General features: G+C 62.4%; 2 protein-coding genes across 2 annotated transcripts; both read right to left on the bottom strand.

Annotated features, from left to right (window-relative positions):
- Positions 1 to 1,165: 1,165 nt before the first annotated feature.
- On the bottom strand, positions 1,166 to 6,766 carry THITE_133510 (uncharacterized protein; the record flags this gene model as incomplete). Its single annotated transcript, XM_003651263.1, has 1 exon — positions 1,166 to 6,766. One exon carries the CDS (start codon positions 6,764 to 6,766, stop codon positions 1,166 to 1,168), a length of 5,601 nt encoding a protein of 1,866 aa, XP_003651311.1.
- Positions 6,767 to 7,696: 930 nt separating this feature from the next.
- On the bottom strand, positions 7,697 to 11,762 carry THITE_2111404 (uncharacterized protein). Its single transcript, XM_003651262.1, has 2 exons — positions 11,349 to 11,762; positions 7,697 to 11,276 (listed from the first exon to the last, which is right to left on the bottom strand). The coding sequence occupies exon 2, from the start codon at positions 9,482 to 9,484 to the stop codon at positions 7,985 to 7,987; it is 1,500 nt and encodes a 499-aa protein (XP_003651310.1). The 5' UTR covers positions 9,485 to 11,276; positions 11,349 to 11,762; the 3' UTR covers positions 7,697 to 7,984.
- Positions 11,763 to 12,294: the final 532 nt, after the last annotated feature.

The raw sequence follows: 12,294 nt of genomic DNA, 5'->3' as shown, positions 1-12,294 counted from the left end.
GAACACCCGTATTAATGAGAGCCAGGAGCCGAACTGGGATGATAGTTGGATTATTAATTGATTCATGAGAGGAAGTTAGAGGTTCCCGGCTGGTAACAACTGAGATTATGCGTTCCTTGCGTGAGAGGTGTTAATATTCGGCCGCAGCGAAGAGGCGGGAGGGGAGGGGGGTTTGCTACCTGCCTGAGTGAGCAGGCACGACTCCGAGTCTCTCCAAACAGCAGACGGGATCTCATTCGCCCCGGCTCCTGTCGTTGTCAAACCGAGATCCTCGGAGTTTGGAAACGACAGGGAGAAACATCAGAATGCTGGACTGCGGGCCAAGAGATAACACATCTGCGTGGTCTGGCCATTGAACTGACTCGGGGGTAATCCACTCACTACCTAGGCAGAGAGATAGGTAACACTGCCTGCCTCACAGTGACTACAGCCCAGGATTACTGGTCTACCCTGGGGTGGCTACAGCCTGACATCCCAAAATCTACAATGTAGGCTGACTGCACACCCTCTTCGCTGTGTCCATACATGTGAAGTGTTAATGAACATATCTAAAGTAAGGTATGTAGCCCCAGGTAGAAGTGAATGTGTTCCAACTTCGCGCTCCCTGCTTCACCTGGAGCGCCCCTGCAGGCAAGCAGGCAGTGCAGCACCAAGCGGAGGAAACCTGTAAACCTTCATTCGCCTAGCGCCTGCATTATCCTGTTCCTGACAAGAATGGATAATGCTAAGCACGGCCATAGGACAGAGAAGACCGGGCACCAGGACCTGCATAAGGGCACCACGACTTGCACAAACAAACAACTATACGTATCTTAGCTAGAGCTAGGGGGGATATTTTCTGTTACGAACATGAACAAGACAACAGAACAGAGTGGATAATCCTGACACTAGTTGACAAGAAAAGAAGCCAAGCAAGCAAAAATCGAGCAGTTTCAGAAAACAACAGGTAACACGCGGAGAACGGCTCCAGCTGATGGAGGGAGGACCAGACAGAACGAACAAATGAAGACAAAATATAACAAATGACGTGCCCCGTCAACGGGGTGAAGAAAGAGACAAAGAAAATGAAAAGAAATGAACCACAAGTATTCCAACCAAAAAACAACACACCCACACCCCCAAACAAACCACACCCCCTAAACAAACCTACCCACCCTCCCTACATTCAATCATCCCACGCCTCAAACCCTCCCTCCCCGTACGGATTCCACTCCTGACCAGGGTAACTCGTGGCGCTCATAAGCGGGACATCATCATCCCTCCTCCGCCCGGCAGGACCGCCGCCACCGTCAAGCTCGTCGCTCGAGACGACAGGGATCTTCTCCTCGAGCACGAGGCGGCGCTCGGCCTCGCGCTGCTGCTCGGCCTTGCGCTTGGCGCGCTCGAAGATGGCGACGCTGTCCTTGGCGACGGCCGCGGCCGCGGCCGCGGTGCCGCTGCCGCCGTTCTGCGCCGTCCCCGATGAGGCGACGGGGCTGCCTGTCGTCGGGCTGGCCTGCTGCACTGTCGCGATGGTCGCCGACTGGATGATGGGCGACTCCATGTCGTCTGAGTCGGACTCGAGGTCGTCGTGCGAGCCGTCAGGGGCGTCCGGGTCGGCTGCTGCGTGCTCGGCCGGTGGGGTCGCAGGAGGTGCTGCTGCTGCTGCTGCTGCTGCTGCTGGGGCAGCTGCTGGGACAGCGGCTGGCTTGGACCGCGAGACCTCGTGCGAGAGACCGGCAGACTTGGGCTCGACGCCGCCGTTGATGACAATGGTGGCAGTGTTGGGTATGTTGGGATGCTGATGTTGGGCTTGCTGCTGCGGTTGAGGGGCGGGCGGAGAGCGGTTGACGATGCCGCTGGGCTGTGACTGCGGCTGCTGCGGCTGCTGCTGCGGCTGCTGCTGCGGCTGCTGCTGCGCAGGGAACTGCGACTGACGCGGTGTCGCGTCGTAGATGTTGTCCTCGGCGACACGCCGGGTCGGCGTCGTCAGCCGGTTCACCGGGGATGCAGCGGCCTGAGACGACTGCGTGGGGCTGGCGGCTCTCGAATCGCGACCCATGTCCGCATTTCCTTGCACGGTAGCCGCGGAGCTGGCTGTCCACCCTGCCGCGGGCTGCGGGCTCGGCGACGCGTTGGGCGGCCGACCAGCAAGGTTGGCATTCGCCGCGGGGTTGGCAGCATCTGGGCCTGGATACTGAATCCGCCCCGGTCGCTGAGACGGGAGTGATGCAATACCGTCCTCACTCACAGTCCGGGCATGCTGCGCCTGACTCGCGCCCTGCGCGAGTGGTGGGAGAGGCGGGCCGGACGACTGCGGAGGAGCCGCAGACTGAACCTGGTGCGGCGGATTGCCTTGGCCGTACTCACGAATCGGTTCCGGGCGGGGCTGCCCTTGTTGTCCATCAGGTAACCCGTTAGAGTGGGATACCTGTATCGAGGGAGCTTGAACAGACGGTTGATCCGACGCCTCGCGTGCTTGTGCGGCCGCCGTACCCGCCACCGATTGAGCTGGCTGCGCTGTCTGAACCGGTGGTTGGCTGGGGCTCTGCTGGCGTGTCGGCTCTGTACTTGGGGTGTCTTGACGATGTTCTTGAGCGGTGGCATTCGCTGGAGGTTGGGGAGCCAGGCCCTGAGCCAGGAGTTGAGGCGGGGCTTGCGCTTGGGGAGCTATGGCCGCCTGGGGCACCGAGGGAACCTGGGGTCCGTGGGCTTGCTGAGGCATCACCTGTTGAGCGGAGGCAGCTACGAGTGGAGCTTGCGGTACTAACACGCCCGGCTGAGCCCACGGTTGCGGAGCGAAGCCGGGGAGGAGTACTTGTCCGGCGGGCAGACCATACACAGGCCCAGTTTGCGGCGGGCCGACGTAGAACGGAGCAGGGGCCGGTGCCACTCGTCCTTCGCCGTGCACGTATCCGTACCCTGCAGGGATCGGGACCCGGTCGTACTGCGGCTCCGGCGCAGGCGGGCGGACTTGGGGCGGGGCCTGCGGTTGCGGTGGCACCTGGGGCTGCCCGTTGATTGGAACGGTGGGCCCGGGCCGCCCTTGCGTCTGTGACTGGCCCTGGGCGGCAGCGGGACCGAATTGCTGAGGACCTGGCCTCTGGGCCGTCGTGCCTGGAACCGCTTGCGGTCCCGGCGCCTGCTGTTGCGGGGGCTGAGGTCCCGCGACGAACTGCTGTGGTCCTGCGAACGGTTGTCCTTGGGGTGGCTGGCCGAAGGGCATCTGAGCGGACGGCGGCTGCGCATCGGCCTGTTTGGGCGTGCGCTTGAACGCGCTCATGAGCGACGACTTCGCGTTCTTTTCCTTGTCCGGTTTCGGCGCAGGCGCTGCCGAGCTCGGCGCCTTGCTACCCTTGAACAGCCTGGAGAGCGTGCTTTGCTCCTTCTCCTTCGGCGGGACGTTCAAGGCGGCAGCATTCGGGCGGGCGCTGGCAGGTCCAAACTGCTGTTGAAGGTGGGGTGGGACAGCGCCAGCCATCCAAGGCGGCTGGCCAGGCGGGTAGGCCTGACCAGGTGGCATCGGCGCCCCTTGTTGGCCAGTCGGAGAGCGGATGCTGGGTTGGTTGGATTGCTGGCTAGATGGGGGCTGCTGCGTCGGGCCAGAGGCTTGAGCTGATTCCCCGGGGATAGAAGCGGGGATACGAACAGACGGGGAAGGCCCATCCCCCGGGAACGCGGCCGGCGGCACGGATCCCGAGTTTTGAGATTGGGCACCGGTAGTTTGCTGCTGGGCTGCACTGATTCTCTCAAGCTCCTCGCCGGGGATGCTGGACAGGGGGGGTTGAACTTGGGACGCGGGAGATACAGGCCGTTGAATCTGATCGTCATCGGCAGACTCCGTGCCCTGGGGCGCGGATGGATCTGAAGACGGCTGGACGGGCTTACCGAAAACAGCCTGGGCGGCAGGAGCTGGGCTGACAGTCTGAGAACCGGGGGTTGCTTGACGGAGCTGGTTCGGGCCAGCCTGCGGCGCGGCGAAAGGCTGCCTCAGGCTGGCTGGCGACTCAGTTAGGAGCCGAGACTGCTCGGCAGGAACTTGTGTCACGGGCTGCGAGTGCTGCGAGATCGGGGACTCAACGACGGAGGCGGCAGGCGTTGGCTCGACGGGCTTGGCCAATCCTTGCTGAGGCGTTGACTGGCTCTGGGAAGGCTGAAACATGGCAGCAGGTGCTTGTTGTTGACCCGGGGCGGGCATGCGTTCGGATTGGGGTTGAATGGTGGCCTGGGTTGGCTGGGTTGGCTGGGTTGACTGCGGTGGGAATGTCGACGGCTCGCTAGTCAGCTGGACGCCAGGCGCTTGGCCTTGAGGGAAGCCGGGTTGCGGGGCGATCCCCATCATCAGCCGTTGCGCAAACGGCTGACCCTGCGGTGGCAGGGAGCCAGCGGTGCCTGGAGGGCCCGATTGGCTAAACTGCGGTTGCGAAGGAAACTGGCCGGGACGGGCTTGCTGGCCTGCGCCTGGGGCCGGTTGTCCGTTGGGGCCCACAGGTACCTGCATACCGAATTGCTGACCTTGGAATTGGCCCTGTCCAGAAGGGAAAGCCAGAGGCTGCCCCGGACCGACAGGCTGGCCTTGCAGTTGGGGCGTCTCCTGAGACTTGGAGTTGGATCGAACCCTCAAAAAGCCGAGGATCCCCCCGGTGGGCTTCCGAGTTGGGGTTTGATTCGGAACAGGTCCCTGCGGGGAGGGCATGGGCGGGAGGCCGTACCCAGGCTGCCTGAGTCCAGTGACAGGAGCGGCCCGCTCTGGTCCAGCCACGGCCTGTGCCGCGGGCGAGCTTTGCTGCGGGCCGGGAGCGATCGGCGGAGTGCTGCTTGGGTTCGCCTGAAGGTCAGGCTCCGTTGGCCGAGTGCTCGGCGGGGGGGATGACTGCGGGCTAGGACCGGTCTGCGGGCTAGGACCAGGCTGCGGGCTAGGACCAGTCTGCGGAGTCGGGCCCTGAGGTGCCCCCAAGGGCTGCCCTTGATATTGGCCTTGAGTCTGCATCTGGGCCGGGCTTTGCGAAGGCATCCTGACGGTGAAAGAAGGCGCGGAACTCTTTGAGCCCTCGTGAGGGGATGAGCGGTGGAATACATCTTTAAGAGCAGAGAAGCGCTTCGGCAATCCACCAAGGCTTCCGGCATGCTTATGCTCGGTAGTATTCGTTGAAGTCGACGTTCTCGGCAGATCCGGACGGATCTGACCCCCGCCGGACTGCGCGGGGTTCGCGTGAGCACCGATGCCGAAGAACCTGTTCAGCTTCCCGTTTGGCAGCGCAAATTGGGAGGGTTGGGGTGACATGCGCTCGCCGAGCGGGGTGCTGGGCCCATGCGCGACGATGCTCTCTTTGCTTTGGCTGTAAGACAGGTTGTCCGGGGTGGGCTCACCCGCTCTCGGGCCGAACCCGGCGTTGGGCCTTGCGGGCGGGCCTGTCTCTTGGGTGGTGGTGCTCGCCACCGAGGCGGCGTCACCGTTGGTGACCTGGAGCTTAGGGCCGCCCTCGGGATCGCGGCGGTCCTCGGAGTGAGCGCCGGTGAAACGGCCCCGGAGACTGGAGAAAACGGCCGAGTTGCGTTTGGGCTGTGCACCGTCGGCGGCGGGCATGCCACCGGGGCGAGCCAGATCGTTCTGGTCGGACTCGAAGCGCGGTTGCGCGGCGCCATCGGGGCGTTGGGCCGCCTGTTGGTTCGCGGGGATCCCCTGACGCGGCTGCGGAGGGACTGTGTTGCCTGTCTGGCTGGGCAAACCCGAAGCTTGTTGAGGCGCGGGCTGCTGAAGCTGTTGCGTTTGTTGACCTTGCTGGGCCTGCTGGACCGGCGGTGACTTCTGCCGCTGCACCGGGGAGCCGCCTGCTGACGAAACGCCGGTCTCCTTGTCGAAACCGTAGAAAGGCTGCTGCTGTTGCTGCTGCTGCTGCTGCTGTTGCGATGAGGCATTGCTTGGCGAGTGGCGGTGACGGCCCGTGGGCTGGAGGGGCTCAGACAGGTGCGACTCCTGCAAGTTCCAGCCGCCGCCTTGAGGATGGAATCTCTGGAGCAGACCCCCAGGCAGCATATAAGGCGGAATCATCATTGGCCGTCCACCGCCGCCGGGCACGAATGGCTGGCCCTGCCCCATCTGCGGTGCCGAAGCATTCATCACTTGTGGAACAGGCCCGGGATGGCCCGCGAACGCCCTCGGCGGTCCCTGGGGTGTTCCTTGGAAACCAACGCCAGGGGCGCCGCCTGGGAAGCCCTGGGGCTGGCCAGGGTACTGGCCCTGCAGCTGCCATGTTTGGCCCTGATGTGTTGGTCCCTGAGCGTTCTGGGCGCCTTGGGTAGGACGGTAGACGTTCTGGACAAATTGGCCCGAAGGTTGCGAGGCAGGCATGAACGGGCCTCCCTGCTGCGTGGCCATTGTGGGCTGAGACTGGGTTCCTTGAGGCGGAGGGCTCGCTTGCTGCGGTTGCTGCGGTTGCTGCGATTGTTGCGGCTGCTGCGTCCGCTGCCGGCGGGAAGTGCCGTCCGCGTCGTTCTCGGTGGGTAAGAATTCCTCGGCGGTGAGGCCAAGGGAAGAGCCGAAGGTCGAAGCGCGGCGGATGGGTGGCAGCCCTACGAAGGAGCCTCGGCGTTGCGCGCCATCGGTGCTTAGCTGCTGTTGTTGCTGTTGTTGCTGTTGTTGCTGCTGCTGCTGCTGGTACTGCTGCTGCTGCTGCTGATGGTACTGCGGAACTTGCAGGTGGTAGCCTTGAGGGTAACCTTGTTGAAAATTGTTCCCTTGCGGCGGCAGCGGCTTGTAGTTTTGGCCCTGCGCGTACGTCGCCATGGCGAGAGAGGTCCGTGGCTTGCGAGCGCGATCGCAACTGCGGGTGGGATTGCCCGGCGCAGCCGAACAGGCTTGCCGGGTATTGTATTGGCGCCTGGCAGGTAACTCCGTAGACGGGGCTTAAATCGCGGCCGGCCGGGCGCGGGGTTCGAGCTGGTGTAGCGCAATAAGCAAGCACCCGCGTTCCCTCCAACAACCCTGCGTCGCGAGCTCAGCTCCGCGTTTAGCTGCAGCGGACCCCTCAGAGATGCCGCGCAAGTTGACCACGCCTGCCCACTACCGCCTCTTCGAAGAGCGGTCTTAAATCACCGGAGCGGCGCGGTAGAGCTCGGTGCAGGGCGTTTTTGGAATCCTCGTCGGGGGGCCGGAGCCTTAACGCGCGAGAGGGAGCCGCAGACGAGCGGCGCAATCTCAGCCGCGACCAGGCCGTCTGCAGACACCGCAGTAACTCACGTTTGTTGACTTAGTGAACGTCTGTCGGAGCTGCTTGATGACAGGTGGATGGATGCCTACCAGCGACGCGGCAATTGAAGCGGCAGGCTCGCGCTGGATCCAGCGCCTGAGGGAGAGAAAAGAGCGAGCGACAGACCCGGCTGAGGATTTCTGGTTCGCTCAAGGCGCAAACATGGGGGTCATCCAGGAGAAATAACTAACCGCACCGCCCAATGTGAGTTAGTCGACGTTGGGCCCCTGGCCCGCAACACCTGGCGGCGGCGACCAGGTTTGGGGACATGGATTGGCCAGCCGTTCAGCTTCAGCTCTGCCACTAAGGTTAACTTGGGAAGTTAACGGACTGGCCGGGGTGCGCTGGAATGGCAGCCTGATGGAGGAAAGTGCATTACCGCAGCACTATTGCTGCACACACCGTGCGGCTGCCTGCTCTGGCACTCCGCTAACTCAGGTTACCATGGATGTGCTGTTGCTCCGGCTGGGTGGAGACCACGGGCCGTCAATTTGCGCTTGTCTCCGCGCCAAGAGTGGAAACGAAACAAGATCGCCGTCTACGCTAAAATTAATCCTGGGCTGAGGGAAGTTGTGAAAGTGGGGAGAGATTCGATGCCCACATCAGCCACGGAGGAGGCAACATCACTGAACACAGTTCTTCCCCGAGGTGACCGGGGATACTGTTAACTCGTCGAAAATCCCCGCCATGCCGTGTAGTGTAAATTAAACGCTGTGGTGTGTGTGTGCACTATGCGCAGAGCAGATACCAAATCATTATTCACGTCCAGTCCCCCGCAATTTGTTCCTCCCCTTGCTCAGCAGCCCCTTGCCGGCCTTGCCCGCCGCCATCAAGAGCTCCTTGCTCTTGGTGCCCATCTGATTGCCCGAGTGCCCAATCCCGGCCAAGCCTTGTTGCAGGTGAGCCATGTGAAGGTGCGCTGGTGCCCTTGCGCCATGTCCCGGCATCTGCGATGCTCCCTGGCCGCTCTGCTGCGCGACGCGTACGGTCGCTGAAGAAGACAGCATAGCATTAGCATGCTCCGGGTAGCGAGCCATCATCTCCTTTAACCAGTTGTCGAGTCCAGTGTCGGTGGCGGAGACCTGCCATCGGGATTCGTTGTATTGTTTGATCCGCTCCGACGGCGAGGGCAGCTCCATGATGTTTCTTAACCCCATGACGTTCTTCGGTGAAGGGGCAGCCTGGAGCTCCGCTTGTCTCGGCTGCTCGGGCGCAGCAAAGACGGGGTGCTGCTCGAGCGGTGGAGATGGGGGGAGAGAATTCGCCGACTCTTGAAGGGCAATCTTCTCTTCCGCTAGCGACATCCTCTTGTTGGCGCTCGCTCCGTCCGTCAAGGCCGAGACGGGCAAGGGCGACTCTCGGCGACCGTCTGTCGGTGGCGTCGGCGCAAGCAGTTCGGGAGCAGTCTCGGCTCTCAAGTCGTCCGCCGACTTATCTGATTCCGAAACTGAGGGTCGCTCAACAGACTCGGTTTTCGGCGCGGAGAGATTTGCCGCGGAGGGAGCCACGTTGCTGAGACCGGAACCAAGAACCTTTTGCTCAACGAGAAGCCCCGTTCCTGGCGGCGAGAGGCCAGCAGGGACCGGGCCTTCTAGCGCAGCTTCCCATGAAAAGCGCCTGCGAAGCCCTTCCGCTTCAGGGGCCGGCTCCGCCTGGGTCTCGGAAACCTGCGCTGGCCCGGCATTGGGTGGGGAGGACGGACTGCCTGAACCAAGCGCAGTCGCTGTCCGCGCTGTCTCTTCGATCCGAGATTCAGCCGGGCCAGGTGGATCGGGCCTCCCATGCTCCCTCTCGCTTGTCTTACCAACTGTAAGGCTGCCCGGCTCTGCTTTGTCCTCGGTTGCTGCCCAATAGTCGCCGTAGACATCCCCAAGATAGGTGCTTTCACGAGCCAGATCGGGAGCGGCGGTGTGGTAGGCCGCAGTCGAGCCTTCAGAGCCGGTTGGCTGGGCTGGAGTGAGTGATTTGATGATCTCCTCGCTCAGCATATCGCTATCCTTGACTGGGGAGCCACTCGTGACATCCAAGACCGACTCCGAGCCGATCGGCGGAGAAGGCAAGACGGGTTGTATCGAGTGGGCAGCCTCGAGGGTCCCCCGGCGCGGATTCAGCGGTGCTGTGGGAGTAATCTCGGCGCGTTCCGTAGCTGCGCTTGTTGGCGTCGCGACTTCGGACTCGGTGGCCGCAGCGCTGTGGGCTGCTGAGAGCGAGCCGACGTGATCGGGTGCATCGGGTGGAGCCTGGAGGGAACCCATGTCATGCGGCTTTGCGGTCAGAGCCGGACTTGACGCTCGGAGAGGAGGAAGCGTATGCGGTGAGGCGGGATGCGACCGCTCCGGAGTGTGTACTGTTGCTAAACCGGCCGCCGCCGCTTTGTCCGAGTTCAACGGTGGAGGTTCCGCACCACTGAGTGGAGGGGTGCCGGATGGAGCACTGACATCAGTTCCTGACGGCGGCGCTCCCTTGGAGCCGGCAGCCTTGTTTTCTCCCATCAGATGTGCAGAGTCGGTCGAGGGAGATGCAACCGCTTCCGCAGGGGTTGAAGGGGTTTTGGAAACCCCGCCGCCCGGCACAGACGGTGCGGTTGCTGCGACAGCTAGCTGTCCCTCACTGCGAAGCTTTAATGTCGGCTTCCGTGGTGCGCCTTCGGCGGGTGCCTGCTGCTCAGGGACGCCAAGCACTGACTGCCCTGCGCCTGGGCCGTCCTGGTGCGACGGTAACCCAACGCGTGGCATATCCTGCTCGGGTTCGCTCGGCAAATACCGCGACGCATCAGTGTCCACGCCAGCGCCAGAGACGCTTTGTGGCGTTTTTGTCTCTGAAGCACGTGGGTCTGCTCCAGGTGTTGTGCTCGAAGCCACAGTCGGGCCTGCGGGCAGAAGGGCTGATTGGCCGAGAACACCATCTCCAGCAGCAGGTGCGGCTGGTTCAACAGCAGCAGGCGCAGATTGCCCCGGCGTTGGGAGTTGCACACTGTCAGAAACGGGTGAGCGCAGTTCCGAGCTGGGGAAGAAGCTGGACGAAAAGAAATCGTCACCGAACCCCGACATGCGACCTAAATCTGGCAGCTGAGGGCTCTTAGAAAAGCGCCGCAGCTCTTCATGAGACACAGGTTGAACAGACTTTCGAGACTCCGCAGCTTCCACCTGTTCCTGCGCCGGGGCAGGCCCAGCACCTGCTTCCTCCGTGCCTAAACCATCCGCGCTTATCCTGTCGGCAATAGGAGCTTGTCCTGCAACAGACTTCAGAACCCGCCCTGAGCTGATGTTTTCGGCTGTGTCTTGGGCGACCCTCGCGCCCGTTGTCGCGCCCGCCGTCGCGCCCGCCGATCGGGTTAGGCCCCCCGCTTGCTGTTGGATTTCCGACATGCTGGGCACCCCAGGCTCGCCCGCAGTGCCATCCGCGCCTGGCGTGCCGGCTTCGAGCGATGATTGCCTTTCTCTCTCTCTCTCTGCCTCCATCCGCCGGTAGACGTCGGCTGGGCGAATGAACGGGAGCTGTTTGTTCGACGAGACACGGGAACTGGCGCTTTGGGGGGTTATTGACCGTATCTCCGTCCCCGGCTTCGAATTTGCGGCTTCAACAACGTTTGTAACGCCCCCGGGGCCCATGCTACCCTGTCGTGGCGGACGCTGCGAAGGGAGTGGGTGGTGGCTCTGCGGAGCAGGAGAGGCGCGCCCGTCATCGGGAGAGAACGCTGGCCGGTCATGTCCGGCAACGTTGTGTGCTGGCGATCCGATCGGCTCGGTAGCTCTCCGCGACGGCCCTACCGGGCCGGAAAACTGATTCGAGGGGGTGTGCTGAGAAGGCGATCCGGGCGGCTGATAATGTCGCGCGGTGGGAGAATACGCGGTCGGATGGCGTGGACCGAACGGCTTCGGAGGCGGCGCAGGCTCGGGTTCATACCCCACATCGTCGTCGTCGTCGGCGCCCCAATCATCGCCGTCGTAGTTCTGGGGTTTGAAGTTCGCCCACTTCTTCGTCTTCTGGCGGTTCACGTTGATCTTGTATTGGTTGGTATTACTCGAGGCCGTCGGGCCTGGGGGCCTGCGCGCAAAGAATATGTTGAGCTGCACGGGCTCTATTGGCAAAACTCGCAACAGGAGATCTGGCACTTACATGGCCCTGCCTGCTGGGAAGACATTCCCGTACGAGCCGTCCATGGCGGCAAGTGTATGCTGGACAACCGTGAAACCAAATTCACGCCGGCCGGTTGGAGATGCGAGCGCGACACGCTAGGAATATTGGGCAGCCAAATAGCAGCGAGCGTCGTGGATGGAGGTGAGGGAGGTAGGGGGGAACGGCCGTGGATGATGCTGGATCGCAGGTTGGATCGGCACGTTGGCGGCAAAACACGGCGGGCGCAAGACGGCCTGCCGGCCGGCCGCGATGTCTGGTTTCACAAAAAAAGAAGGATCGGAACCCGTATTCCGTACAAGCCGGACGTTGTCAGGCTCGTAAAAGGGGAAGAAGAGCGTCGTCAACTCAATCTCCACCGAATTACGGATACTCGGTTTAGTTGGACTTGTTCGCTTTGAGGAGACAGAAAGCCGGGATGGCAGGGATTGCCTGTGCCATGTGTGCGCACAAAGTACTCTGCACTGTGTTGCCAAGACGATCTGCCCTCAGAAACGGAGGGCCCCTGGTCTTGTTGGCGGCGAGTGAGACTTTCGTCCCAGAATGGGAATTCGGGCTGACGAGAGGAGCTGAATTCCGGAATAAGGCTTCTCGATCCCTCACGCGCCGAATCCGATAACTACTGTGCAGTGCAGTAGACCTTCACGTGGAAGTGCACATAGCGGACAACACCTCTGAAATACCTAGTGTAGGGGTGATGTCGCCCCGCCATGAGTGCATCGAGGATGGGACGCACCTTGGACGGTGGGGCCCATGACTGTGCCTGGCATCGACAATCCCATGGATTCACGTCGTGCACTACTCCGTGCCTGCGGTAGGTGGTTGCGACGCGACATAGGGCGTGAGAGATGATCATCTCAAAATCGGGTTCACATGGAGGCCGCGAGACAGCAATGCTGCGTCGAACTTGCCCGAGACAGAGACCGCG

Source organism: Thermothielavioides terrestris, chromosome 2 (genome assembly GCF_000226115.1).
Source record: "Thermothielavioides terrestris NRRL 8126 chromosome 2, complete sequence".
Taxonomy (NCBI): domain Eukaryota; kingdom Fungi; phylum Ascomycota; class Sordariomycetes; order Sordariales; family Chaetomiaceae; genus Thermothielavioides; species Thermothielavioides terrestris.
This window is presented reverse-complemented; position numbering and strand designations above follow the sequence as displayed.

Bases quoted from the DNA above. Each gene is read 5' to 3' on its own strand.
- THITE_2111404 (XM_003651262.1), bottom strand. From the start codon at position 9,484: ATGGGTTCCCTCCAGGCTCCACCCGATGCACCCGATCACGTCGGCTCG.